Source organism: Apteryx rowi, unplaced genomic scaffold, assembly GCF_003343035.1.
Source record: "Apteryx rowi isolate R43461 unplaced genomic scaffold, aptRow1 scaffold_48, whole genome shotgun sequence".
Classification (NCBI taxonomy): domain Eukaryota; kingdom Metazoa; phylum Chordata; class Aves; order Apterygiformes; family Apterygidae; genus Apteryx; species Apteryx rowi.
In genome coordinates, this window is record NW_020450738.1 from 1,512,865 (window position 1) to 1,539,435 (window position 26,571).

The window sequence follows — 26,571 nt, forward strand, 5'->3', positions numbered from 1 at the left end:
TTGTTAATTTGTCTGTACTATGTATTGGTTTCAGAGCGAGAAAGAGAAATCATTCGTCAGGCAGCAGTACAGCAGACTAAAGAAATGGATCTCAGTGTGGTGCGTCTTATGTTTACAGCCTTTCTCCCTGACAGTAATGGTAGTTTCACCCGGAAACTTGATCCTGTTATATCAGATGCAATATATGACAGCAGTAAGTATATTTGACTTAAATTACCTTTTAAATAAGGGGTAAGCTTCTGTACCTAGGAACATGGCACGTAGAAATTGCTATACATAGACCCATCTAGCCCTGCTACTTACCTGTTTACTTGGTCAGAAAGAAGTAAGCAGCCGCTGGATAACTGACCCCATGCCTATCTAAGTAAACATGGTTTTATCCTGGTCTCTAATAGTTAGGTACTGATATAAGCCCTAAAGCTTTAATTTGCTGTTACCATTTTTAATAGTGCCACCATTATTATGAGGATTCTGTGAATTCTTGTTATTCATAAGAAGTGATTGAATTTTTCAGAGGTTTTTTTGTTTTCAGTTGCTTTCTATTGATAAAGCCTTGTCAACAAGTTGTGAGGAAAAATTATTTTGCTTTAATGTTTGCAGAGAATTTGGCACCTTTCAGTTTTGTTGACCATCTGCTTGTCCTTGTTCTGTGAGATTAGCACAACCAGAGTTCTCAACTTATCTCCCCTAGACCTGTTAGCATTTATATACTTTTGTTAAATCCTTCTATTTACCTCTTTTCTAAGTGAATCTCTTCACTTTATGTAAGTCTTTTCCATTGTGCTTTTGGATCATACTTCCTGGTCTTACCGGCACCCTTTCTACTGCCCAAATGTTTCTACCTGTTGCTGCAGGTTACCAGGTTCCTGACAGTCATTCGGTAAYGATTCAAAAGTACCTTTTTTTTCCTTGTGCAACAGTCATGTCTGCATCATAGCTTTTTAAGGGCAAAATCTGGATGAAAAGATATTAAATGCAGCTGTTCTAAAGTTACTATAGTCTGGGGCTTGCTATTAGTTGGGGAGAGTCATGATGTAGCACAGCCATTTTTACATACGTTCAGTGAGTGAGGAACCATGATATATGCTATTCTTATGGCACATGTGACCTCTATTTTCTGGATAAGAAAACTCAGTTTTTTCATCTGAAGACTGAGGTGATTTACCAAATAGTGTCTTTAAGGAATATTGATTTTCCCTCCCTCCCCCCCCCCCATAACCATTACAGATTTGATTTGTTTTCATTACTGTAACTTGTGCCTGTATAATGGTAGAGACTATTGGTAAAGCAAAGAGGACAGTCTCTGCAGAGGTAGAGTCTGTATCAGACTATCCTGAAAAAAAGTTGGTGTTATCCTATCCTTCTGTAAATCTGAGTGTCAAAATGGTGCCCCCAACTAAGGGAAAGAATAGAGGGAAAAATCTGTGTGCATGTTTTTGCTGATTAAGTTGCTACACAGCTGTCAGTTACAGTTTCTGAGCCCCAAGATGATCTATTTGTTAATTCCAAAAGTTTTTTCTAATTTTTGAGTTTTTTTTTTTTTTAATACTCCTTATTGGCACCATTCAAATCTTCTACAGAGTAGACACAACTTGTGGTAGCATAAGTGTCTATTATATGACTGCTTTTACTGATCAGATGATAGTTCTGGCTCAAGGACCTATATCTATTGACCCCCCTGCTACGAGAGTCACCTGGAGGTGGGCTTTTTGATCACAGATGGAGACTGTTGATCGAGGACTACCACCTCGTTTTCAAGTAAGCCACAGAGCAAAGCAGTGCACGTTGCATCAGACTAGTGAGATGCAGAGAGTGGCACTCATCAGTGTCACACTGATGAGACAGCAGGAAAGAAAAAATAATGTAGTTCTCTTGTAACGCTCTCGTGTCATGAAGTTAGTATTGGTGTGGAGTGTTGAATGCAATTCACTGCTGCTTTACTTTATTTGTATAGTAATTGCGCTTGAAATGGCTAAGGCCTAATTTTGTAGCTCATGTTCGTGATGCAGTCAGAGCTTAGAGCATACAAGATTATACCCTTCACATGAAAAACTGTTGCTTCATCCTTTTTTTTAAAAAAAAGACCTAAAAAGACCTAGGCAAATTTGGGTAGGTGGTGTTGGAGATTTATTTATTTTTATTACATTTCTGTGGGGTTTTTTTGTTTTGGGTTTTTTTTTTTGTAAACTAAAACTGTAACAAAGGTAAGCATTTTTTTTTATCTTTTCCTTTCAATAGAAGCTCCCAATGCTTCCAACTTAAAAATTGTACGAATGGACAGAACGGCAGGGTGCGTAACAGGCGGGGAAGAGATTTACCTTCTCTGTGACAAGGTTCAGAAAGGTAAGAGTTCTGATCTGTCTTTCGAAGCTGCCCTGTTTCGGTGGCATTGTAAGGCCCACCAGGGTGGGTGCCTGGAGTACACATGAAGCCTGCTGTGCTGCCTTAGTATTTTCCTGCTCTGATAGCGCAGCAGGATCTGTGAGCACTCAGCCTTGCTGAAAGCCAGGCTGGCAGTCCAGAAGTTGAATAAAACAAAACAGTCTCCTCCAAAGTAAATTCAGTTTGTGTCACCCACACAGAGAGCACATGATCATCTTTGTCCTTCTAAAATCTCTGCTCTTTTCCGTGATCTGCTTTTGGAGATGGTGGGTCCTGTGTAACTTTTGACCCCACCAGCTCACACCTGCTCTGAATTATTATAAAGTTTCTGATTTGTTACTAAGTTCCTCTGTTAATCCCTAATTGGAGCTGTATGTGTTCAGCACTGCAGCTAATAACTTTGTTTTTATATGCATGCTAATGGTAGAGATTATTGAGGGTAACCCATTACTTCCCATAGGCTCACCATAGTAATCTCTGCTCATGGCTATGAATGCTGCGGGACTGGGCTCTAAGTGTGGGTTTGGATGCTTTGTTCTGGGATGGGAAGATACTGGTTATTGTGGCTGTTCGTAGTATTTGGGCTGAACTAAAAAGAAAGAAATGGGAGTAAGGCGAATCCTTTGCATTTTTCAAGCTATAGGTAATAGCTGGGACCCTCTGGTGCAGACTGGGTGATGGAGAGAGCACCTGGTTCTCCCCTGTTCAGAATGAGCTCCTGTACATGTTAAAATTGCACTGATATTTTCCGTTAGTACGGGCTGTCCTTTTCCACCTCTCTTCCTTRCCGTGGCCTTGTATCACAAGGAAGAGAGCAAGCTTTGGCAGCTTTGAAAAAACTGTTGTCCTTTAGTACTGCGTATACCCTTTGCTTTCAAAAGGGCCAAGATGAAACATAACTTCTGTATGTAAAATAAATAAATAAAGGTCTGACTCAGTGGAAGCCCCGAGGTGGGGTTTCCCCTCAGCCGGCATGGGGTTTCCCCTGATCTCACTGCTCTCGGAAACCTCCCGCCTGAAGGAACTCACGCGTGCAGGACAGCAGGACTGGAACTGGCGGTTTGCAGTCTTGCGACTCGCAGGTGGTGGATCGGAGGAAGCAGTCTGCCTGCTCCGAAAGCCGGTCCTGCTCTGGACACCCTGAGAGAGAATAGGCTTTGGGGAGTTTTTTCCCACTGGGAGTGCTGGGGAAGGAATATGCTGGTGGGATCTTACCCAACCTCTCTTTAAAAAAWAWATATATATATATATATRTGTGTGTGTGTGTGTGTRTATATRTGTRTATATATATATATATAAAAAAAATAAATAAAATGGAGAGAAAGTTTGCTGAGCGGATCAGAAGCCAAATCTCATGTTTATGCTGCGGCCTGTGCTGTGTCGGAGGTGAGGATCGCTGCCGACGTGCCGCTCGCTCAGGCCCTTGCCGTTGCTCTGAGCCACAGCTCCAAAGTGGCTCTCTGCCAGCAGCAAGCGGAACTTGAACTGTGGCACTTCAGGTTTTGCTACAGTTTTTTGAACTGAAACTGTGGGAGGAGAGGGGGTGGTTTCTACATTTCATGCTTCAAGTTCTCCCCTCCCTGCATGTATGCTCCAAATAAAGCTCCTCTGGAATGTTTTCTAGCCCTAGAATAGGAAGAGGTAGTGAACCTAATTCTCCTTTTACTGCTCGGTAAATAGAGAGCAACTTCAGTGAGGTCATTAGCATCAGGCTGATCTAAAATTGATGTCAAAACGGGGTTATTTACAGTGTTTCCATGAGATGGATAAATATGATTCATGTATTATTCATGTAACATATTTTCACCTAGCTAAAAAGTAACCATGTTGATTTTTATCTGAAATAAACTTACACAAAGGTTATACAAATGCATGTCCAAAGATATTGTTTCTTTTGCTCTTTGCAGATGATATTCAAATACGTTTCTATGAAGAGGATGAGAATGGTGGTATGTGGGAAGGCTTTGGAGACTTTTCTCCTACAGATGTACATCGACAGGTTAGTGACAGAGCACTTGTTATTTGTTAATGATTTTCTGTCTCTGTAAAGTAGGATTATAATATAATCAGTAAATTAGGTGAAAGCCTCCATAAACCAAAACTTATCTCTTCAGTCATTGTCTTTCGTTGGTTGCTTCCTAATAATACAATCTTGGCTGTTCTTTAAAAATATATGTTAGGTGACTAAGAAGGTCTAAAATACGGTGCTAGGACATCAGGAGAGAGGTCCCTTGCTTTAACATTTACCAGTGTAAATTGTGATAAAAGAAACTTTGAGCCCCTGCAAAGACACTGAAAAAGCCATGGAATCAATGCTAAATGAGATAGGGGGAAACAGTACAGCACTAACGTGTATGATGTGCTGATACTCTGCATGGCAATTCTGTCTTTTCCAAAAGGCTTTAGGACTCTTAACTCAAAAGTACAACTGAAAGCCAGCTGGCATTTTATTGTCATAGCAGCCTTTTGCAAATAATTTTTGCGTCGCTAGCAATGAACCAGCTCCTGCAATATACACAAATGTAGATGTAAAGTASTGTCGTGTTGCAAAAACCGCTCTCCATGGCAAATGTGCTGATCACCGTTTCCTTCACAGTTCGCTATTGTGTTCAAAACACCCAAGTACAGAGATGTCAATATCACAAAGCCGGCGTCTGTGTTTGTACAACTGCGGCGGAAATCTGATCTAGAAACAAGTGAACCAAAGCCTTTTCTCTACTACCCAGAAATCAAAGGTAATTCATTAAACCTGTTTTATAGATTTGAAACAGAAACTGCAGGCTTCCTGTGAATATTAAGATAATCAGATAGGACATATGTTAGGAGAGGGCTTTTTTGTAGTTGTTATTTATAGAAAATAGGATATTTGCCTCCTTGTTTTGTGCAGCGATAATATGAAAACTGGTGGCTCTGTAATGTTTCCTACATGCAAACATGCCTGTCTATACAGTAGATGGCACTCTCTTCCTCTGAGTGTTGGCAAAATAATAGCTGAAGACATTTTGCTGTCGATACTTTCGGATGAAACCTTAAATCAGAGTGTGGTTGGTATCTGATGGAAAAAGTGTGTATTTGGCAGTTCTCTCCTTTTACCATCCCACCTCACTTTTTCATTGACATTTTAGAATTTTCCAATTGCCTGTACTAATTAAATAAGTCCAAGACACTTTTTGTGAGAGTAGGGAAAGTGCTTTTTCAATCCCTTCTGTGTTAAAATGCATCGCTGAGCTGAGGTAGAAGTGTTGGCATCTGACCTGCTTCCTGCACTGTTGGTGAAAAGAAGCTTAACATGTAGATCAGTGCCCTTTAAAGTCTTCTGCATTTCGAGTGAGTTTGACTGACATGAATGATAGCAGCTATCTTGTTTTTAAGTATTAATAATGTTAATGATATGGAACTGCCTTGAGGCCCAAGTCAGAATTAGTTTTTCATTGTATCAAGTACAATAGTCTTTCTGCTTATGGTTTCCCTGCCCGCAACTTCCACTACTAAGCCCTAATYGTGCAAGTATGAAGTGCCTACCTCTGAGCTGTGTTGAAATCAGTACCCTGTCAAACTCTCTAAAATACATGTATATGAGTGGCAATGGATTGAAGACAGCTGAGGAATGGGGGGGCGGCTGAGGAAGTAGATCCATTTTACACTCGGTATAATAAAGCTGCAGAAAGGATGCACTTTCAGGAACTTCTGGAGTTGCTAGAGGATTTCATATTGGTAATGAGTTCAGGAATCTCTTGCCCAAGTTTTATGGAAAGGGAAGTCTACATCTGCAAAAAAAAGCGGCCTAATTTGAAGCTAACTTCTTTTATGTCTCTTAATGGAGTAAAATTAATTCAATATTATTGTTATGTGCATTTTTGGAAGCCCTACACAACCTAATCATGAAATTAACTTTGGGGGACTGTATATTTCCCCTGTTGCAAGTGTTCATGTGAACTTAGAAATGTGTACGTGGATTTTTTTTGTTTGTTTCTCTGACTAGATTGCTCTCTAGAGTTTTCTCTCCTCGTCAGTGTGAGTACTCCTGGTGCACGCATGCATACGTTCTTACAGATCATGTATGCCGGGAAATAATGCACTTTTACTTCTCGGTGTACTGTTCCACGTATTCAGCTATCTGGTTTGGTGCACTGACTGATGTGGCTGTGCATGAAATTTCTTTGCCATACATCTGTTGAAAACTACTGGATTGTTTATTGGAGGGAGGATATTTTGTTCTTTGCTCAAGAGTTCTGCTGGATTTTAACCTCTGTAATGTTTGTATCCCTTTTTTGGTAGTTGCTCTTGTCATGACATTTTCACTTTCTCCATCCACTTGGATACTACTTTTAAATCTTTGTGTTTTGCTTTTCAGGGGGGCTGTGGATTATTTTTTCCTTACACTGTAAGATATTTAGGCTGTTTTTTTTCTACTGCTGCTCAGCATGGTTTGACAATATTATGTCCTGCTTGAAAATAAGCTGTCTTTATTCTGGTCACTTTTCTGATAATTTAAGTAAATCATTTCAAGCAGACRCTATTTTCACAGTTTTTCAGTATCTGTGCTGTTGGAGATCAAAGTGCCTTGTGATTTGCTGACCCCTTGAAAAGGGTCCCCCTTTGAAGTAGCTTTGCTTAGCAGAGGAACCTGTGCTTATATTCCCCAAAGGCAGATATTTTTGAGCAGGTTTGCAGTTCAGGACGCTCTCTGCTGTTTTATGACTTGGCTTAGACATTTAAGAATTTGGGGGCCACTGATTTCCAGGGCTCTGAGTACGTGCGATGCTTTTGAAGGCAACTGAGGCTCCCGTCCCCCTTGCAGTGCGTTGCACCCTGTTACTGTTATCTGGGCACAGGGCGCCTGACGTGACGGAAGAGCACCGCTTGGGCCCGAGCAGTGCTGTCAGTCTGGTCGAGGGCTTGACACTAGCTTGTTTCGCATGGGAATCTTCCACTGCTCTGTTACATACGAAATTGTTTTTGTATTTGGAGCTAAAAGAAAGTTAACTTTTCTACATTCTACATTTTCCCTTTTAAACTAGTAAACTTTAGTAATATAGTCTATTTGCATCCTTTTCTGTGCATAGCCAGTGGTAAAAGTGACTCTTTAATCCATCTATTCCTCCTTGCCCGAAACCCAGATAAAGAAGAAGTGCAAAGGAAACGCCAGAAGCTCATGCCGAACTTCTCTGATGGCTATGGTGGAGGTGGCGGCACAGGAGGCGGCGGCGGCATGTATGGAGGTGGCGGTGGCGGTGCTGGCTCTGGTGAGACAGTGTTTTGGGGGGAAGAGGGGAAGGGGTTCTGCTTTGAGAGCCTGCAAGATGGATGTTTATTCTTTTTATAAAAATGAGATGAGGAATTTGTCTTCTTGTCAGTAGATGAGACTTGACTCTCCTGTCTTTATACCAGTGTTACTCACTCCCTTCAGTCAAGTTGCTCCTGGTTTTCTAAATATTTCATCAGCTTTTTTGCCTTCCTACTTCCTATAAGGTGCTCTGTGATTTTTCTTCCTTGAAGTGTTAAGTCACAGATAACACCTTTCTAGCTGAGGGCAGCTGAGTCAGAAATGCATCATACCTTAGCTTTGTTGCTCCCTAGGGCCTCAAAGGCACTGAAACTCATGAGACAGCTAAGTACAGTCTTGGTGCTTAAAATTTAATATGATCTTAATCGCTTCTCGGACCAGGAGTGGAATTTAGCAAATTAACTCTGTTAATGGAAATAACTTTAAAAAAAATTGAGATGCCATTTAGTAAATTTTCTGCCATGTTCTATCAGTTGCATCCAGAGCATATCTGAGATGCAGTATCATGAAAGCACTGCTTGGATTTCTTGCAGCAAAACATTAACAACCTGCACATCAGCAACCATCATCTGAACCATGACAGCCATGCAGCCCTTTTGTTAGAGGAGGGGACAGAGCAGCAATTCTCCAACTGTTACACACATCAGCAGTACATCTACTCCATAACACCAGCATACAAATCCATTGTAATCACACTGATTTGAAAGCATAGAGGCAGCGTGCAAAGTCTCACACTGAGTTTTAGATGAAGCATGCTAGTGATACTGCATTCGTGAGGTCTTATGGATGTTGGGATAGAGAAGGCCACTAGCCAAGCATCTAGAATTTCTTTGGATTTTTGAGGGAGTGGTAGAGAATGCACCCTAATTCTGGAAAATGTTTTTCTATATGGATGGAATAAAACACAAAGAAGTATATAGAAAATAAAATTAATCTCTTTAGGCTCACCGTTCTTCCAGATGGTGTTTTTGTTGCTTTAGGGTGTAATTCTATTAACTCTATCTTTTTTCTTTCTGTCATCTTTAGGATTCAGTTATCCTTCCTATGGATACTCTGCATTTGGAGGGATGCATTTCCACCCTGGCACAACAAAGTCCAATGCTGGAATGAAACATGGTAACAGTAAAAATGCCATTCTTGCAACAGTTGAATAAAATTTGACCATCTTAATTTTCCTCTACACTGTAAGCTGAAGTGTCATGCAAGTTTAGCTAAGCGTGCTGTGGAAGACTAGCTTTTTTTCCTAGAACCAGTCTCATATCAGTGATTCATGTAGATTAATTTGCCCTGCTTCTCTTTAATTCTGTCCAAGTCCAGCTGAAAAGCTGTGTGCACGTTCCTTTTGACAGTGACTGCTAACCTCCGAGAAACAGTCACCAAAACCCCTCGCTGCACTTGCAGTTTTAGCTCATGCTTCAGTCAGCAGCCCTTTCTCTTGCTTGAGCATGCTGATTGCAGGGGTGGCCCAAGGACTAGACCAGAGCAAGGTACCTTCATTTGTTCCCACGGTCGGGTACTACGCAGTAGCCCAGAGAAGAAACATACGTGGCGAGGTAAAAGAGTAGGTTAATAATAGGGGCCTTCCTGGTTTCCTAAAACAGGAAAATCGTTTCACATCCAGTTGTCGAATATTCTGTAGTTACTTTCAAAGTCTCAGAGATGAATTTGCTGTCAGAAAGACAAATGTAAGTCCCAATAATTCTGCTAGATTTCCTGGGAATACTTCAGACTTACATTGTTGTACATTCAAAAGAGGTATACCTGTTGTTCACAGTTGGTATCTAAAAGTTTGTCTTTAAAGTAGAGGCTGGTAAAAACATTACATCACTTTAGAGCAAGTTACATTGCTCTGTCTGTCCCTGTGCATTGGCATCTGGAGTATTATGATTCATGAGTGTTTAATGATAACACCTCTGTCAAGGTAAATTTTTGTATTGAGTCCCATAGGGCGGGGTTATGGCTAGTTGAGCTTTATCACTTGCATAAAAAAGCAATGGTATTGAAGGCTAATGGTATTCATTTTTGTCTGAAGGACTATCAAATACCACAGCTGAACAAGACGGGGAGAGCTCTGATACACACAGTGACAAATGGGATGTGGAACATGAGGTGAAAGTGGAAACTGTAGAGAGGAAAGACTGCAGAACCTCTGGTGATAATGAGGAGGAGGAAGAGGATGGTACTTCATCCTTTAAAGCTGAAGTAAATGAAGCAGATTACAGGTTGCAGGGTAAGTGAACCAATACATGTATTTAGAGTGGATCAAACTGCTATAGGGGCAAAGCTGGTCTTGAAAGGCTGAAAACTCCATAAACGTCTGCTCACTGTTTTCGAAGTATGATAATTTCTCCCTGTGGAAATAGGGGGGATTCAGTTCCCCCAAATGTAGGGCCCCCTCTCCCCCACCATGTACATAAACCTGTAGATAACCCTACACCTCTGTATGGCTAGTGGGGAGCAGAGCTTCTGCTTGTTACGCAAGCAGATGAGATGGCTTAGCCTACTGATGGCATTTAGCACTGCTTTACAAGCTGGGTAAGGTATGCTGAAAGCAGTGAAGGGACACGAAGTACGATTCAGCAGTTGACTTGGCTTTTGACATTTAATAGGCTTTAATATACAAGTAAAAATATGTTGGTATGATTGTTGCATAATTTTTCCCTGCAATCCTCCTGTTAAACTGCATGCAAAGTGGTGTTAAAAGTTTGAATTTAAAAGGTAAACTGTATCTGTTTCTGTGTAACAAATACACAATCAAATCAGCGCCTTTGGATAGCAAAGCCCTTTATACAATGAACTGGTGAACAGAAGGGGAGGAAGCCGGGAGCAGTCAGTAGGAAAGTTTTAGCAGTAGAGTTATAAAATATACCACGGTTACAAATCACCTTTTCCCAGGCAGTAAGACTTCCTGTTCCTGGATGTCTAGAGGCTATTGTATTGTTTTGTTTTGTTTGTTTGTTTGTTTAAGAGTTGATGATCTAGTTTGTAAAGGGTTTGAGTAACCATGCTTCCCATAAAATAAAAGAAACAAACAAACAAAAAATCAGACTACACAGACATGGTATCAGACATGGTAGGAACTGAGTGGCAAGGAACTTTTTGCTTGTTTGTGTATGCCGAGTGCTGTGTGATCTAGATCACTTCTGTGCAGAGTGCTGTTCCTTCCTTGGTCAGGGAGAGGTCACGTTATCTTTTGTATATCCGCGCTGTGTGGCACTTGCTATAACAGTGCCACAAACTGTGGCTGGGGAAAGTGAAGTTGCATAGTAGACGGGCTGTAGTTGTGAAACCTCCTGGGTATGACTTCTTTTGATCTGAGAAGTAGATGGCACTCTTGAGAAAAGCTGAAGAACTTACTGCTTGCCGTTCCGGTTGTGGTGAATCCTGTGATTGAATCAGAAAACAAATTCTTTTGTGATAGGTAAAGAAATGTCCATTTAGCAGTTGCCAAACAGAGGCTTAAATTGTTGGCCTGGTTCCTGAATGAGATGAACATTACAGGCAGGAAGCTGACTTTTTTTTTTTATCTATTGCAATGGCGTGAAAGGAGACAATCTCAGGCTCCAGTTTATATGACAAAAGAGGTGCAGAAGAGCAGGGTCCGTGAAATGGCTACTGTGTAGACTAAAGGGTGCTATCTGGTAGTTTTCTGAAGGGTATCTTTTCCATGTACTTGCTGCAGGAAACCAGTGAGATCCAGCCTCCAGTTTTTTGGACTTTTTTATTGTCTGTAATGAGAAAAGGTTGAATTCTTTAAGGCCCCCTTACTCTGGATATATATCCTGAATATAACATCCATTTATGCCTATTGTTTAGTGTTAAGAGTTAAAGAGCAAATCTAAATGTATCAGCTTGGACATATGGGAACTGCTATCTTCTATTGAACAGAACAATAAGCTTCTTCAGCAAGCTGAAGGCTTACAGAAATAATGTATTAATGTTCACCAGGGATATGCTTCTAACCCAGTCTAAATGCCTGGTTTTGTGTAGCAGGAAGTCCTGGGTATCCTTTCCCCATATATGCTTTAAATGACAGTTCTGTTTTCCTTGTTTGTTGTCAGTAATTTCTTATGAGGTTTTATAGAATCATGAAAGTCTCTAAAATACAGGCTGGTTTCAGGTGATACTGCTCCCCAGAATGACGACTGCGGTTTGAAAGTTCATCTGTTTCATTTTCACTAGTTTTTCACCGATACAGAACCACAAATGTATTGGCAAAACAGCTAGAGTGACTTTGTTCCACATATGCGTTACGCAAATCTTTCCTCCCCTTTTGCCTCCCCACCATGATAAATTCCACTTTTTGAAATCCCAGTGGTTGTACATTTTATAAACCCCAAAAGGAGACACTAGTGATACTAAACAGTGTAAACATTGAAATGTTTTAAACAGGTGAACAGATTCTCTGTGCTGCTGTTGTGAAGCAGGAGAGACTGCTTGGTTTGGGTCAGAGAGAGGGCACAAAGCCCTGCACTTATCCCATAGCTCTTCTGTGAGTGTGGTATTCGACAAGTCACTTAGGCTCCTTGGGCCTCAGTTTCCTCRTGTGTAAACTACTCAGAACGACATAGAAGGTTTTTCTTACTGTTCTGTGTACAAGATTCCTTAGGCATCACTCATATCTAAGCAAATCCAAATTTCTGCTCCTTTTGTTTCCTTACTCAGAGTCACTGATGTGACTAATTCAGTGCCACTCAAACTAATTATAACTCCCAGAGTTTGACTTTTCTCGGGATTCCTGCTGTCTGAATGCTCGGCCTACACCTGGGTTTCCTTTTGAGGGACTCATTCCCTCTATCCTTAACTAACCTCTCAAGAGCAATTAGCAACCTGTATCATTGAATCAGTAAGTAACATGTAGTGGTCTGTGCTGCTTATTTCTACGGAAGCACAAACTCCTGTCAAAAGAAGGTGGTGGTGCAGGGAAAACAAATGGTAAAAAGCCTGTCAGCCTACTGCAGTCACCACGCTTCTGATGTTACTTCTGGATGTTGACTGACAGTTCATGGCAAGTTGATGAAGAAAATTTGTGTTGCAGACGGTCTGTTCCTGGAGAAGGCCATGCAGCTTGCCAGGCGTCATGCCAATGCTCTCTTCGATTACGCTGTAACCGGAGATGTGAAGATGCTGTTGGCTGTTCAGCGCCATCTCACTGTTGTCCAGGACGACAACGGAGACAAGTAAGTTGTTGCTGACAAGGGTTGAAAAGTCATGTTTTCGATGGCAGCAGAGTGTAGTCAACCTGTTCTGTCTCCTGTGGGTGCTGCTAATGGATTACAGCACTGCTCTAATCAAATAAATATCATTCCCTTTTGTACTGCTTGGAGAGGTAGAGTTGGAAGTTAGACATCTTTGCGGTATTCCTAGTAAGGTGTCTCATACCATAAAATTTATCGTGGCAGTACCTGTCAGGAATGAGAGTTTGTCGAGCATGTTGTGAGTTTGTTTGCCTTTTTTACTTCAAATTTTTGCATAGTGTGAAGTGTCGTGCTTGCACCATGATACGCTGTTGGTGGGGAACCTCAGCTTTGTGCTGAAAGAGGGTGCCCTGCTCTCTGCTCCATGCAAGTCCATAAGTCTTTATAGGGAGCTTTAAGTTGCAGATGCACTGGCTGGAGGGTCCGCACTGGCTTTCTCCCACTCACACAAAGCTCTTCACAGAGGACTGTATTTGGCTCTTGCTTACATCTGTGCTATATTGGTGTCTTCCAAGAGATTGCATGGGTGTTTGTGCCAGGGGAATCTGCCTTGGCTGCTGCTATTTGCTTATCGGTCCTTTGATAATGTGAGCTGGAGTAGAAATTCATTTTGCTCCTCTACAGCAATGCAGATTCTGCAGGACTTCAAAGAATGAGATACAGTGAGGAACTGATTAATAATAGTTATGTAAAATGAAATTCAGTGGAAGTGTCTCTGAACACATGCAAGAATAATCTTTCTTGAATAAGCAAGTGACACTTCCACATTGTCACTTTTTAGCTGACAAGCTTTGAGTAGGCCCTGTGCAATCATTTATGTTTCCTTAAATCACAGTATTTCATACAGTAGAAGCCATAAAAGCCTTCCTGTCTCTAGCTGCATGGAAAATTACAAGCAACCGAAACAAGCTATCCCACTGTTCGGTTACTCTGTGAGAGGCTACCGCTTTTGCTCTAGTTTCTCTGAAAATTGGCCTCAGATTACGGATAAACAGCATATACTAAGTAGTACAAAGTCGGAGATAGTTACCTGAGTTGCATTGTTCCCAAATGGCAACCTAACGTCTGCCTTGAAGAAAGCAGGGATATGAATGAGGCAGGAGCTAACAACAAAATCTGTTAGCACTTTGGACAATACAACTTCTGTGTTTTAAAGAAAAAAAAGTTGATCTCAGTCCCACCGAGTAGGACCTGCACCTAAACAGCAATAGGTTGCCCCTCATATTTGGACTTGCAGGGCACTTGAACAAAGTCAAAGTATTTCTGATCATGGTAAATAAGTTTTTTCTGGATCAAGAAGTGAGCATGTGAGGCTCCAGCTCTTGTTGCCTCTCTCCCGTAATCTCCGGTACGGGTTTTGGTCTGTGAGCAGGTAATYCATATAAATTGCTCTACAACTATTTAACAAAACAGAGTCTGGGTGATTGTCTCCCAGCTCTCTTGCAGGAACTGTTTAATAAAAAAATTAATAAAAAAACCCCCCACAAGCTAAGAATCTTAAATTGGTTCCCCTAATTTTCACTTTAATCATTAAAATTATATGGCAAAAGCTATAAAATTGTTGCTTAAGCCATTAAAGAAATGTTACTGTCCATAATTTTGCTCACCTTTCATTAAAGTAGTATGTAGGGAATGTAAATGCCTTTAATGGGACCTCTTGCTGTGTTTTATGGCGCTGAGACAAAATGTATCAATCTGTGCTCAGTGTATGTTACTGCATTTACAGTGGGCGCCCAGTAGCACCACTTGTTACGGCATTTATAGCAGTAGCACAGCTGTCCGGAAATCTGCGGGTGTTATGGCACTCTGCCTCCAGGGAGGTGCTGAAATGCATTTTCAGAGTTGTTGATGCAGGACTGTTTAAGAAATGGAGGTGATTGCCCTTTCGGGGTCTAGTCAACAGATCCTTACAGCATCATGCATAGTGACAGGGTAAAATTAAAATATTTGCCACAGGAAAGAGAATTAAAGCTAGCAGAAGACAAAATTTGTTATTAAGGTGGGATTTGGAAATAAAATGTCAGTATGATAGAGCAGGTAAGAAGCATCTTCCAGAGAGCAGAGGAACAGATCACTTATGGCAGTAGTAGGACTGAACAGTACTGAAGAGCTGAGGGAGGAAAAGTGCCATGGTACTGCCTATCGCAGTGTCACGACCAATAAAACAGGGCCTTTCAGCATGAGTTTGGTTTAGAAATCTTTTTTTTTCTTTTTTTTCTTTTTTTTTTTTTTAACATATCTTCTGGTTTTGAGTGCTGTCAATCTCGAGAGGACTCTGTGCCGCAAATGGCAAGGAACTTTTTTATTTTTCTGATGAAAGCTGAGATCTGAGTATATTCAGATGTTTCTGGAGCAGGATCCTTAATAAATGCATCATGTGTCCTATGCTGAACTTGTGTGTCAGCAGCAATATATGCTAAAAAGTCTAGAAGTTAGCCAGCATCAGTTATGAGAGAGTTTGGCAAGATATGTTTCCAAACAAAGGGGATAACTTTGAAATGAAGCCTCAAGCGACCGTGACAAATCAAGCTGTTTTGGACAGGGGTGATGAGGTTCACAACCCACTTTGTTCCTGGTGTCATTTTGCAAGTGCAGGTTTGCTGGTGGTGAAGGAGCTGGCTCTGGAGAACATGGGAAAGGCCACTGCATTGGTCTGAGCGAGGACATGAAGTGTCTTGCTGTGTGGGGTCACTCATGTCCGAAAACCAGTTTTTCCTTTGGCATGACGTCTCTGGCTCCTGCTGCAAATCCTGTGGCTCTTAGTCACTGGGCCTGAGTCCTTAGTCATTTTTCTGTTTGAAAATGAAGAAAAGAAAACCCCGCAGATCTGGGGAAACCCCCAAGGGAAAATTTGCTTCAGTTGCAGAGAGACCTGCGGAAATTCTGAAGGAAGGTTTTGACAGTAAGAAATGTTCATGTGCTGCATAATTCAAAAAATGAAAAATCAGAACAACAAAGAATCCAGGGATCTCAAACAAGTTCTGAAACAATTATTTTGTGACCTGAAGTTTTTATTTATTAGAGTAGTAGTTACAGTCATGCTGAGGACCAGCATAAACCACCCCAATTCTGCTTTTTTGATTGAAGGGTTAAGCGAAGCTATCTCCTTACAATTTTTTTTTTATGTTAAGATTCATTTTAGGTGCTGATATTTAGTACTGAAATCATGACCTCTAATGGTCAGGTGTTTATATCAGTTAGAATTCAATCAGGTCTACAGCAAAGACTTAAAATTTGTATAATAAATTTGAAAATAAAGTGAATTTATTAATCTGCTCTTCTGTTTATTTGTTTCAGCGTCCTTCATTTAGCAATTATCCACCTTCATACTGAGCTGGTGAAAAACCTCTTAGAAGTGGTGCCAGATCTGAACTGTAGTGACGTTATCAACATGAGAAATGACCTTTATCAGGTATGCTGTTGTGGTGGTRCAGGTGATGTTGATCATTCAGCCAGCAAAGAAGAATTTGTGCAACTTATTGTCTGTCTTATATTTCCTTTATTCATCAGCGTAAGCAGGTCAGGCTGTAGCGCAAACAAGTTTAGACAGTCATAGATAGAGGAACACAATGACATAATGTAAAGTGCTGGAGGAGCAGGAGCCTGTTTTCATTGTTTTAATTCATAACTCCCTTTGATGCAAACAGAAATGTCTCCATGTGCTTGCTGTAGAACAGAACAAATATACTAAATTATTCAGTGTATTTCTTCATTAGCTGGCTGTTCTTCTGTTGAACCAGTGGTGTGGATTACAGTGTGCCAACTTGGGTCTCTTTTGACCTTTCTAACACAGGATAACTCAGGTTCATGAGTCAGTTGATGCGTCATCAGTTATCTATAGGCATATAGGAAGCTATAACAAATTCCACCTTTTCTGTAGGCTAGCTGGTATTTGCGCCCGTCGTATGAGCTTCAAGATCTCCCTTTAATTTCTTGGTTCACATTGTAACAAAACAACAAAAAAAGCCATCACCATGTCTTTTACCTAGTGGGGAACAAACTGTTAACTGCCAGACACAATTCTCTCTCTTCAACTTTATCTGTGACAGAGCCTAGGTTTTTGTATTGTAACAACTCAGAGGTGCTTTCAAAAGAGCTGTGGAAACCTGCCTGAAAAAGAAGCTCTTTTCAGCTGCGTGCACCGTTCAGTTGTCCCAAAGGTGACTGACCACCTGGACATTATAGGGCAGCAATCCAATGCTGGTGCTGTTCCTTTCTGTTCGGCTCAGAGCTGTAAATGGCAAAGGCAGGATTTCATTCTACACTGATAATCCCAGAGGCTTTATTATGACTTTTTGTTCTCTTCCACATTTCATATTTATGTTCCTATAAAGGAAGTTTGAAATGTGGAGGCTGATGAAAGCAAGTAGGAAATTATGAATTTAATTCTGTGTGTCCTCTATTTAATAGAAATGGGAAGCAAAGCTGCGCTCCATAAAAGAAAGAAATCTGTAGCTACCAGGGCATCTATAGCTATTCCTACCTGCTTAAACCTTAAGCCAGTGGTGGGAGGGAATGCAGGCTTGGGCTAGGATTTTCCTTCTGTACAGATATTCTGAAAGCTGAATCATACATGTGCCCTACAGAGGCAGTAATTAATTGCAAGTATGTTGATGATTCTGTTGACAAATACAAGCTTATTGTACATTATGAGAGCTGGAATGAGTCCTTTTCTACAGTCCTCCGTTAATATAACATGGAGGTAGATAAAAATCCTGCACAATTTTTAGATCTTTTCAGTGTTGGGAATACGATTCCCAACATGTACTGGGATGGTTTCCTGTTTAAACAAACACACGTATTACATTTCTGAAAATGTTATATGTGATGCTGTTTACTGGCAAGACTCTGAAGAATGCAGTATACAATCAGCTGTTGGAGGTATTTAAAACCGCTCAGCCTGAAAGCACCTCTCAGTGCTACAGGTGTCTTTGTATGCAAATAGAGAACAGCCAGCTCAACAAGATGCTGCATAAATACAGTTCTTCTGCCCTTCGACAAGTTGCACAGAACAGGTTTTTCTTACTTTCTTTTTGCAATCGTCTTGAGAGATAAGGAAATCCTAAACCCCTGGCTGTGAACGTGTCCTTTGGGAGCAGTGTTAGTGCATGGTTCAGTGGCAGAGGCAGGATTTGAACCGGCTCTGAAAAGGGCATGCACTTCCTCAACAGCAGGAGCTTGGCTACGGGGCAGCGGAAGCAGGGTTAGAGGATCTGGGGTGCCAGGGATCGTCTCATTTCCCAAGTCCCTGGTACGGCCCCTCTTGGAGGACCTGGTCAGTCCCCCAGCCTAGAGAATAGGCAACACCTGCCTTCCTCCCGCAGTCTGACTCCTGACATTGGCCAAGGCAGCTTTTATTTCTTCTAAGCAGGAACCTTATTTGCAGGATACGCTAGAAGGAAATGTACGCATGCCAGCTTTCCACTTCTGTTAGCTGCAAAGTGGAATAACATTTTCTCATACTAAGAGCTTTTATTGGTTTAAAAGAGAAGTGATGTAGCTGTTACTCATCTTCTCACGACTTCTTTGTCACCTCCAGACCCCCTTGCACTTGGCAGTCATCACAAAGCAGGCTGATGTGGTAGAAGACTTGCTTACGGCTGGAGCAGATGTCAGCCTTCTGGATCGACATGGTAATTCTGTCTTGCATTTAGCTGCTACTGAAGGAGACGACAAGATTTTGAGTCTACTCCTTAAGCATAAGAAGATATCTCCGATGGTTGACCTTTCTAATGGTGAAGGTATGGAAAGATAATGGTTGTATTTATTTTATACTTACTGGACAAGCGCATTCATTTTTGACAACACAGTGTTTATACACAAATGGATACAAACCTTGGAAATAGCATCTTTTCCTAAATTTGCTAATGGTACCCTTTGGCTTTTACATGCCTGCAGTCACATACGAGGGAATACAGATGTGTAGAGTTCCTGGTTGTACAGAACACAAGGTTTGGTAATGTCCACGTGATACAGTGTGGATTTGAATTTTAGCTTTTTTTTTTGGTCACAAAATTTCAAGCACGGTGTTCCTCCTCAGATGCCTCATGCAACCACTGTTTCAAAAAAAAAAAAAAAAAAAAAAAAATCCCCTCAGAAGAAAATGTTTCTTCCTCTATAGTGAATGAAATCCCCTCAAAAATCATTTCTTGGACCAGTGTCAAGTTAAGTTTCACATCTGGTACTTTGTCACTATACAGAGTTAGAGCCTATAAAATATCCACGAAGCCCCAAATCTCCTACTTTTCAATGGCACAGGTCATTTAAATTTAGAACTCCTGTGCTAGTAGATTAAAATGTCTGAGCTAAAATTTTCAATATGTGAATCAAAACCCCATGCTAAGTTCCTTAGAGAGGATTTTTTTTCTAAGTGTAAGATTTATTCTCTTTTTGAGCTGGTGAGGGTAATCTAAGGTGAAAGGGCAGTGTGACCTTATAGGAAGATGGCAATAAAACGTACCCATTTTTCCCCAGAACATTTCTAGAAGAGACTGTTCAGTAGCGGACAGGGCCAGTGCAGGGTACCTGATTGTTCAGTACTAACTTTGCCTCCTTTGAGGCAAAGAGATGGTCTAGATGAGCTCTTTAGTTCCCCCCACTTCCATTTCACATTGCAATTTGCTGTGATTTTTTTTTTTTTAATTTCATGCATGGCTTTGAATCACCATCAATAACACAACTAGTCCCAATTTATGCACRAAGAGCATTTTTATTAATACCATCTTTTAGTGCACAGCCAGGCAAAATAAATTACTTGTGCTCAGATAACTACAGTAACTCTCAGTCATCTTACACAGTCTTATAGATATGGGTACTCAGAAAACTTGTTACTCTGACATTTCTGAATTTTTCAAATATTAACACACATGATGGGTGGGTTTTGTTTTGCTGTAGGTCTCAGTGCAATTCACATGGTGGTGATGGCAAATAGCGTGTCCTGTCTCAGACAACTGATTGCTGCTGGAGTTAACGTCAACGCTCAGGAACAGAAATCTGGACGAACTGCATTGCATTTGGCTGTTGAACAAGAGAACATCCCTTTGGCAGGCTGCCTTTTGCTTGAGGTGAGGGCAAAATTTCTTTTTTTCAGGTCATTTCACTTACATATTTAATAAGGCTTTAAAATTCTTAAGTGATTAAGTGTAACAGAAACTAGAGCCTTTTTTTCTGTTTATTGACTTGTTTGCTCAAATTGGTACGATAGCAAAATTATTGCTAGTGTTGTTTGTTATTACTTGTTCAGCACGGCTAGTGAACCTTATGCATAAGTTGAGGAATTTACAGTTTATGACCCTAACCTGACCGCATATGCCATGTTTAATTTGCATTGAGAAATCCCAGAGGCCAGTGAAACTGCTCATGTACAAGTTAATCACTTCATCTTTATGAAGTGGAATGCATGTACAGATGTGCACAGGGCAATAGTTGTGTAGATCTATAAATACTTGTCTCATTTCTTTAACACCTTGATCCTGGTGCGCTTAATTCTACACACCCCTAATTCCAGCAGCTCTCGCGGGTACGTGCACACAAACGTGTTAGTAGCCTCCCTGCTCTCCTGAAGAGCAGCAGGAAGGTGGTTTCAGTGCACACGAGCTCAGGCTCCAACCACTGTGGGTAATTAGATAACAGAACTATTATACAGGCTGCAAAGTGGCTTTTGTGTTTTATCTACCTAACCCTGTTTGGGTTTTTAGGCTGTGGCCCCTGCTGTAATATTGGAGCCCAAAACCATCATCTGTTCCTGCATGTGGACAGTTGTAGTTACTTTCTAATTCCTTCTTTTCAAGAATGATTAGAAGTATTATGTGCACAGGCATGGAATGGTGCATGTTTGCACAGTAAATGTTTATGCAGACATAAGTATTGTATTCACAAGTAGCACTCTTTTTGTCTTTCAATAAAAACTAGGGTGATGCAGATGTGGACAGCACTACATATGATGGAACAACTCCTCTTCACATAGCGGCTGGAAGGGGCTCTACAAAACTGGCAGCACTCCTCAAAGCAGCAGGTAGGAAAATATGTATTTTCTGGGAGTTGTATTTTACAGTGCGAATTCAGATTAGAAGGTTGTGCACAGAAAGGAATATGCCAGTGAACTTATTTAACAAGCAGAAGAAATCGGATGTTAAAAGCATGAAGGTTTGTTTCTAGTCAGAAGTCCCACTTGCAGAGGCTGTGCTACTCTTTAGCACCATCTAATGGTTATGAAACAAATTGTATTAAGAAACAAATCTCTCAAGCACTTAGAAGTTTGAGTATTTCTTTTATAAATTCTTGTATTTAAAGAAGCAGAAAAGAGACTTTCTTATACAGTTGAGACAAGTGTCAGACTACTTTAAAAATGAAGAAAAACATTACTGAAACATGAGCTTCTTAATGTCTCCTATTTCATTTCACTGTAGCAACAGAGTAAGTTTTGAGTATTTATTGGAGCATTCTTTCCAGGTCTCTATTTAGATCCATTATACCTGTTTTTTCACTTTTGAAATAGAAAGCTAAGCCTCCCATAGCTCAGGGGGTGCACTTGGTCTTTAAATAACTCGCACTTTCTCTGACACTAAAGAAAAGAAGCACCACCCCATCACTTCATCACACATGCTCTGTCTGAGCCAAGAATGGGACTGAAAGCCAGTTTAAATGTAAGCATAGTTCCTTCTTTGGCCCTTAATGCTCTGCTTTTGATGTTTTCCATCTGTATAATGGAGACAGGAACAGGTTGCCCAGAGAGGTTGTGGAGTCTCCTTCTCTGGAGATATTCAAAACCCRCCTGGATGCAATCCTGTGCAATGTGCTCTAGGTGACCCTGCTTGAGCAGGGGGGTTGGACTAGGTGATCTCCAGAGGTCCCTTCCAACCTCAACCATTCTGTGATTCTGTGAGACAGTACTGTTATACAGGGACATGACAGCACTTAAATTTTTAGTGGATACAAAAAAAAAAAAAAAAAATCTATTTGTTAACTTAATATAAAAGGCTAGCTTAAGTTTTAGTAAAAGATTTGCCATTCAAAATTTAAATGTATATATTAAATGCTGCCAAAAAGAAAGCCAAAACCTTTTCTTAGGATATTTTTCAATCCTCATTTTCCAGGTGCAAATCCTCATATTGAGAATTTTGAGCCATTGTTTGATCTAGAGGATGTAAAAGATGACGATGAAGGAATTGTGCCTGGAACGACACCACTGGATATGGCGGCCAACTGTGAGGTATGTGGTCTGGATCTTTTCTCTTTTTTTGAATACTAAATGACGCTTCAGCTCTCAGTGAACTTGTTTTGTGGTCCATAGTTATTTCATTGGTGACAAGTTTACCAGAGCTCCTAAAATGCTATCAAAAAATAAACTAAGCAAGCTACCAGAAATCATGAAACAGCATTGGCAGAAAGTTCCACTTAACAGACTGCTTAAACTAAGACAGGAATAACCAGGCACTTCTTGAAATAGTTGCACTAGAGTCTTCAAGAGGGGAAAGTATTTAGCTGATTGGGTGGCATGTATTTTAAGACATGTATTTTAAGGCACGTATTCAGGGCGAGATGCTTGTAGCAGGTTTCTTTGCTGCGTGTTCTTCAGAATTAGATGCTTTGGCTAGGACACTAAAGTGTATTTTCCCTACACGTAGATGCTTTAGTATCTGAATGCATGCAGCTGGTTTAATTTTGAGCGTAAGGCACAAGCAGTCAGCAGCTCTGATCACGTGGAGCTGGGGTGGGAAGTGGTGCCTTAGGTGAAAATCTAAACCATGCTTTATTTTAAATTACTTGTTGCTGGCAGATAACGCCTACTTAGACAGCCAGATTTTATTTACAGCAAAGACTTCCTCCATACCTTGAAAACACATTATCATTTGCCAGATTACATAGCTAAAGGGCAAGGGAGATTAAGTTCTCAAGGTTTCCCCTCAAACTTTGCCCAGGTCTTCTGCAGTATTTTTAGTCATACTGATCCTGGGACAGAAAAATTGCCTATTTACAGATGAAAACAGAGTTTTAGACAACACTACTGAGACTTCACAAGATAATAAACAATAATCAGGTTTCTTGTAAATATTAATTTTACTGAATTCTTTTAGGTGTATGACATATTAAATGGCAAACCCTATGAGTCAGCAGTGGTTTCAGAGGACTTACTGACACAAGGTAACACCTATAAAGAAGATCAGACAATAACCCTCTAGTAACTAACAGCTGAGTACTGAAAGTGTCCTTGCTGAAGAAATTGTTGCTCTGCAATAAGTTTGTAACTGATATTATGAAAGGGGGCGGGGAAAGAAAACCCCCACAGATTCCTAAAAGGAGCATGATTCTGTTTAGAGGTAGGTCACAAAGACAAAGTAGTATATTTTTACTATTACAGTTACATAAYAGTAAATACTGTGACTGATGGACACTAAAATAGGTATCTCTCTAATATGGCTTTGTTTCTGCTTAGAAATGAACTGGTGCATGATTTGTATAAATAATAAACTAATGTCTTTCTCTGTTCCCTAGGACATATGAGAGAGCTGAATGAAAGCTCCAAGATGCAGCTTTACAAACTGTTAGAAGCACCTGATCCAAACAAAAACTGGTCTACCCTAGCACAAAAACTGGGTCTTGGCATACTTAACAACGCTTTCAGGTTGAGCCCTTCCCCATCGAAAACTCTGCTAGATAACTACGAGGTAACGTGGCCTTAACAAGTCTTAAAGGACAGACAGGCACGTGGAGAACACTGTTCTCCTGCACAGTGAGACAGCGTATGCCTTCAGTTTTAGCAAGCGTACCTGCAGGACAACCATCTTACGTCGTCTTCTCGCTTAGGTTTCTGGTGGTACAATTCAAGAGCTGATCGCTGCTTTGAGACAAATGGGTTACACAGAAGCCGTTGAAGTCATTCAGAAAGCACTATCCATCTCACAAAGCCAGTCTCACCAGGAGGACAGCACAGTAGAAGCTCTTCCCTCACCATCACCACCCTCTTCCACAAAAGGACAGACAGGTAAGACTGACAGCAGGACAAGAGCTTAAAACACTTTTCTGTTCTTTTTGCTTTCTTGGACTGCTAATAGATTTTCCAGTTGCTTACACACATAATGCCTGAGCTGCTTACCAGTTCCAGAAATATTTTACTGCAGCAGGACTTCCTCATTTATACATTTGCCAGGCCTAGAAGAGAGAGAAATAAGGAGCAGTTATTGGCTCCTTTTTCTAAAACCAGCCATCTACCATTTACTGATATTAACAACTCCTTGAACCTAAGGATAGGAGTCAGGGATAAGTGTCTTTTGATTAATACTGAAGGGAGTAGGAGGGGTTCTGCTGCTTTTAACATGAATGGACTGCATCACATGTTATTTGGAAGCGGCTGTTTACAAAAAAACAAAATACTGAACTCCATAATATCCTGACTGGTGTTTCAGTAGCACTGAGCCCACACCATACCTTTAAGTCAGATACAATTCTCTTGCCATCAGGCACTCCTTTGTGGATCTCGCACAGGTGATAGCTGCTACTGAACTCTTTGTATTTCAGGCTCACTTTAACTAGATAAAAATTATTCAGGTATTTATCTCAAAAAGAAATCTCTAAGTGAAATAGCATGGGAGAGTTTTAGGGGCCTCATCCTGGAGCTATGCGTTTGCACAGAGTCTACGCATCTGAGGTCCAGAGAACTTTTCACCCTGCTACTACCACACTCCTACAGTGTCCTGCCTCTGGTGTGGTGTGACAGCATTACCTCCAGCAGAGCACGGGGCTTCTAATCCCATCAGCTCTGACCAGTCGTGACAGCAGATGATCGCAGACAGCAGTGCATCAGATCATATCATCTGGCCAGTTAAAACCATTCAGCACTTTTCGCATTGCAAAGGAAGAGTTACAGTTAGAGTTCTCCTATACAACAGCTTTACTACTGCCATATAGTCCTCAGGCTGTTCCGGACATGACTGAAACAGAAGAAACTGTAACATTTTTCCTTCTTCTCTCTCTCAGGTGAACTTTATAATAGCAAATTTCAAGACAATGAAAGCATGTGTGACAGTGGTGTGGAGACCTCCTTCCGCAAACTGAGCTTTACTTATTCCGAGTCTCTGAACAGCAAGTCATCAATAACACTTAGCAAAATTACCCTGGGCTATGGACATGAAAGTTCAGTGCAAAGTAAAATATAGCTAGTTAGCAAAGTGCAATTACAGGAACAAACATGACATTTAACATGTCTGTCACCCTGTTCAGAGGGAAGTAAATTCACAACCAAAACCGCGCTGGAGGAACCACACACACACCTGAACCAACTGCGACTTCAGCATGCAACTTGTAACCATTGCTTCCTTCCTCAAGTACATTTAACTTTGTTTATTTACAAACCATATACGATAACCAGGGCTCTAGTGCCACATTAATACACAGGACTGGACACTGTGAATGACTGACTGAGCTCTTCTGGTTTGGGAGGATTTTCCTTTTTAGATGAAAGTCACTCCTTGTTAATGCATAATACCAACTCATTTAAAAAGAGGTAAGGCACACAGAGCAATCAAAGGATACAGCTTCTAGCTTATCCCGTCACAATTTCTGCAGCACAGTTCCATGAAAAAAGCTCATAAAATAGCTGGCAAAGAAAAATCATGACTTTAATCACAACAATGACTACTCTGAAACAGAAAAGACAATTTTAAAAAAGAATCTTGTATATTTCAATTAATGTATTTAAACTTAACTTTGGTGCCTCTTATTCAAATTTTTTTCCAAGTTTAGCATTTTCCTATTTGTAAATAGTTTTTATATCAGTTTCTTTTTTAAAAAAGTGTGCTTTTTAAATGCTTATTTTTATTTTACTTTTATAATAAAAATCCAAAATGAAATCTCTTGTCTACACTTGCTGCAATTCTTACCTATTTTTCAAGTAGAGCTACTAAAGATTTATCATTTCAGTTTTAGGAACTGATGCAAAATTATGTTTATTTCCAAGTACTAAAATAAAGGAAGGGTTGAAGCAGCTTGTGTTAAAGCTCAGATATCTTTTACAGGAGGAAGCCAGGAGCATCAGTTGCTGCTGAGCAGCTGTGCTATGTCTCTGCTTTGGAACTAAAGCCTCTGATTCATGGTCTCTGTTAGTTCTCTCTTCTCGTAATTATAGCAGCAGATAATCATTTCCACTGAAATCAACTTATTTAGCATCTCAGCAAAACTCTGAGATGTCCCAAGCAAGAACCATCTAAAAGCTCCTCCATAACTGTGCTCCTGAGCAGCATTTCTTTTTGCTTCATGGTAATTCTGCAATGGTGGTTGTAACAGTTACAAACATTGGCCTTACCGAGAATACAGAACAGGTAAGAGATTCTGTGAGGAAGCGTAATGAGCAGGGTCAAACCATTATCACTTATTTGCAGCCAGCTGTCCTGATGCAAAGCTGGAGATTTGATGGAGCGATGCTCTCGGCTCACCTCAGTCCTCAGTAACCTGGGTGCAGCCCCCGGGGGGAGACAGGAAATCAAGACAAAGTTCAGAAATTGTTAGTGTTGTAGCAATTCAGTCTCCATATTCAAAAATATGCAGTATTTGCTGTAATGAATTAAACCTGTATCAATGAAAAAAACTTGTGAAATAATTTTATACCCAGCTGAATTTCTGAATTACTTCCAGAGAAACAGGATGGACAATGGTACAAATGCCAGTCTTTCAATTATTGTACGTATAAGCTATATGTGCGGTATCATA

At 40.6% G+C, this 26,571-nt stretch overlaps 1 protein-coding gene and 1 long non-coding RNA gene across 10 annotated transcripts in view; one reads left to right on the forward strand and one right to left on the reverse strand.

Annotated features, from left to right (window-relative positions):
• The window catches only part of NFKB1 (nuclear factor kappa B subunit 1), a 61,595-nt gene extending 35,437 nt beyond the window's left edge, over positions 1-26,158 (forward strand). For 8 of the 9 annotated variants that reach the window (XM_026078411.1, XM_026078416.1, XM_026078413.1 and 5 more), the window contains 17 exons: positions 35-193; positions 2,239-2,343; positions 4,290-4,381; positions 4,979-5,117; positions 7,503-7,628; positions 8,696-8,785; positions 9,702-9,899; positions 12,708-12,849; positions 16,165-16,279; positions 18,407-18,608; positions 19,762-19,931; positions 20,779-20,881; positions 21,963-22,078; positions 22,944-23,010; positions 23,362-23,534; positions 23,674-23,851; positions 24,844-25,577. In XM_026078411.1, coding sequence (XP_025934196.1) covers positions 35-193; positions 2,239-2,343; positions 4,290-4,381; positions 4,979-5,117; positions 7,503-7,628; positions 8,696-8,785; positions 9,702-9,899; positions 12,708-12,849; positions 16,165-16,279; positions 18,407-18,608; positions 19,762-19,931; positions 20,779-20,881; positions 21,963-22,078; positions 22,944-23,010; positions 23,362-23,534; positions 23,674-23,851; positions 24,844-25,022 — 2,354 coding nt within the window. In that variant the 3' untranslated portion in view covers positions 25,023-25,577. Of the gene's footprint in view, positions 1-34; positions 194-2,238; positions 2,344-4,289; positions 4,382-4,978; positions 5,118-7,502; positions 7,629-8,695; positions 8,786-9,701; positions 9,900-12,707; positions 12,850-16,164; positions 16,280-18,406; positions 18,609-19,761; positions 19,932-20,778; positions 20,882-21,962; positions 22,079-22,943; positions 23,011-23,361; positions 23,535-23,673; positions 23,852-24,843 lie in introns of all 9 variants that reach the window. The other variant, XM_026078415.1, reaches the window with a different exon arrangement.
• LOC112972217 lies at positions 19,557-24,937 on the reverse strand. Its single transcript, XR_003255587.1, has 4 exons — positions 24,590-24,937; positions 23,963-24,018; positions 23,637-23,707; positions 19,557-19,884 (listed from the first exon to the last, which is right to left on the reverse strand). It is a non-coding gene; the product is annotated as an uncharacterized LOC112972217 (long non-coding RNA).
• Positions 26,159-26,571: the final 413 nt, after the last annotated feature.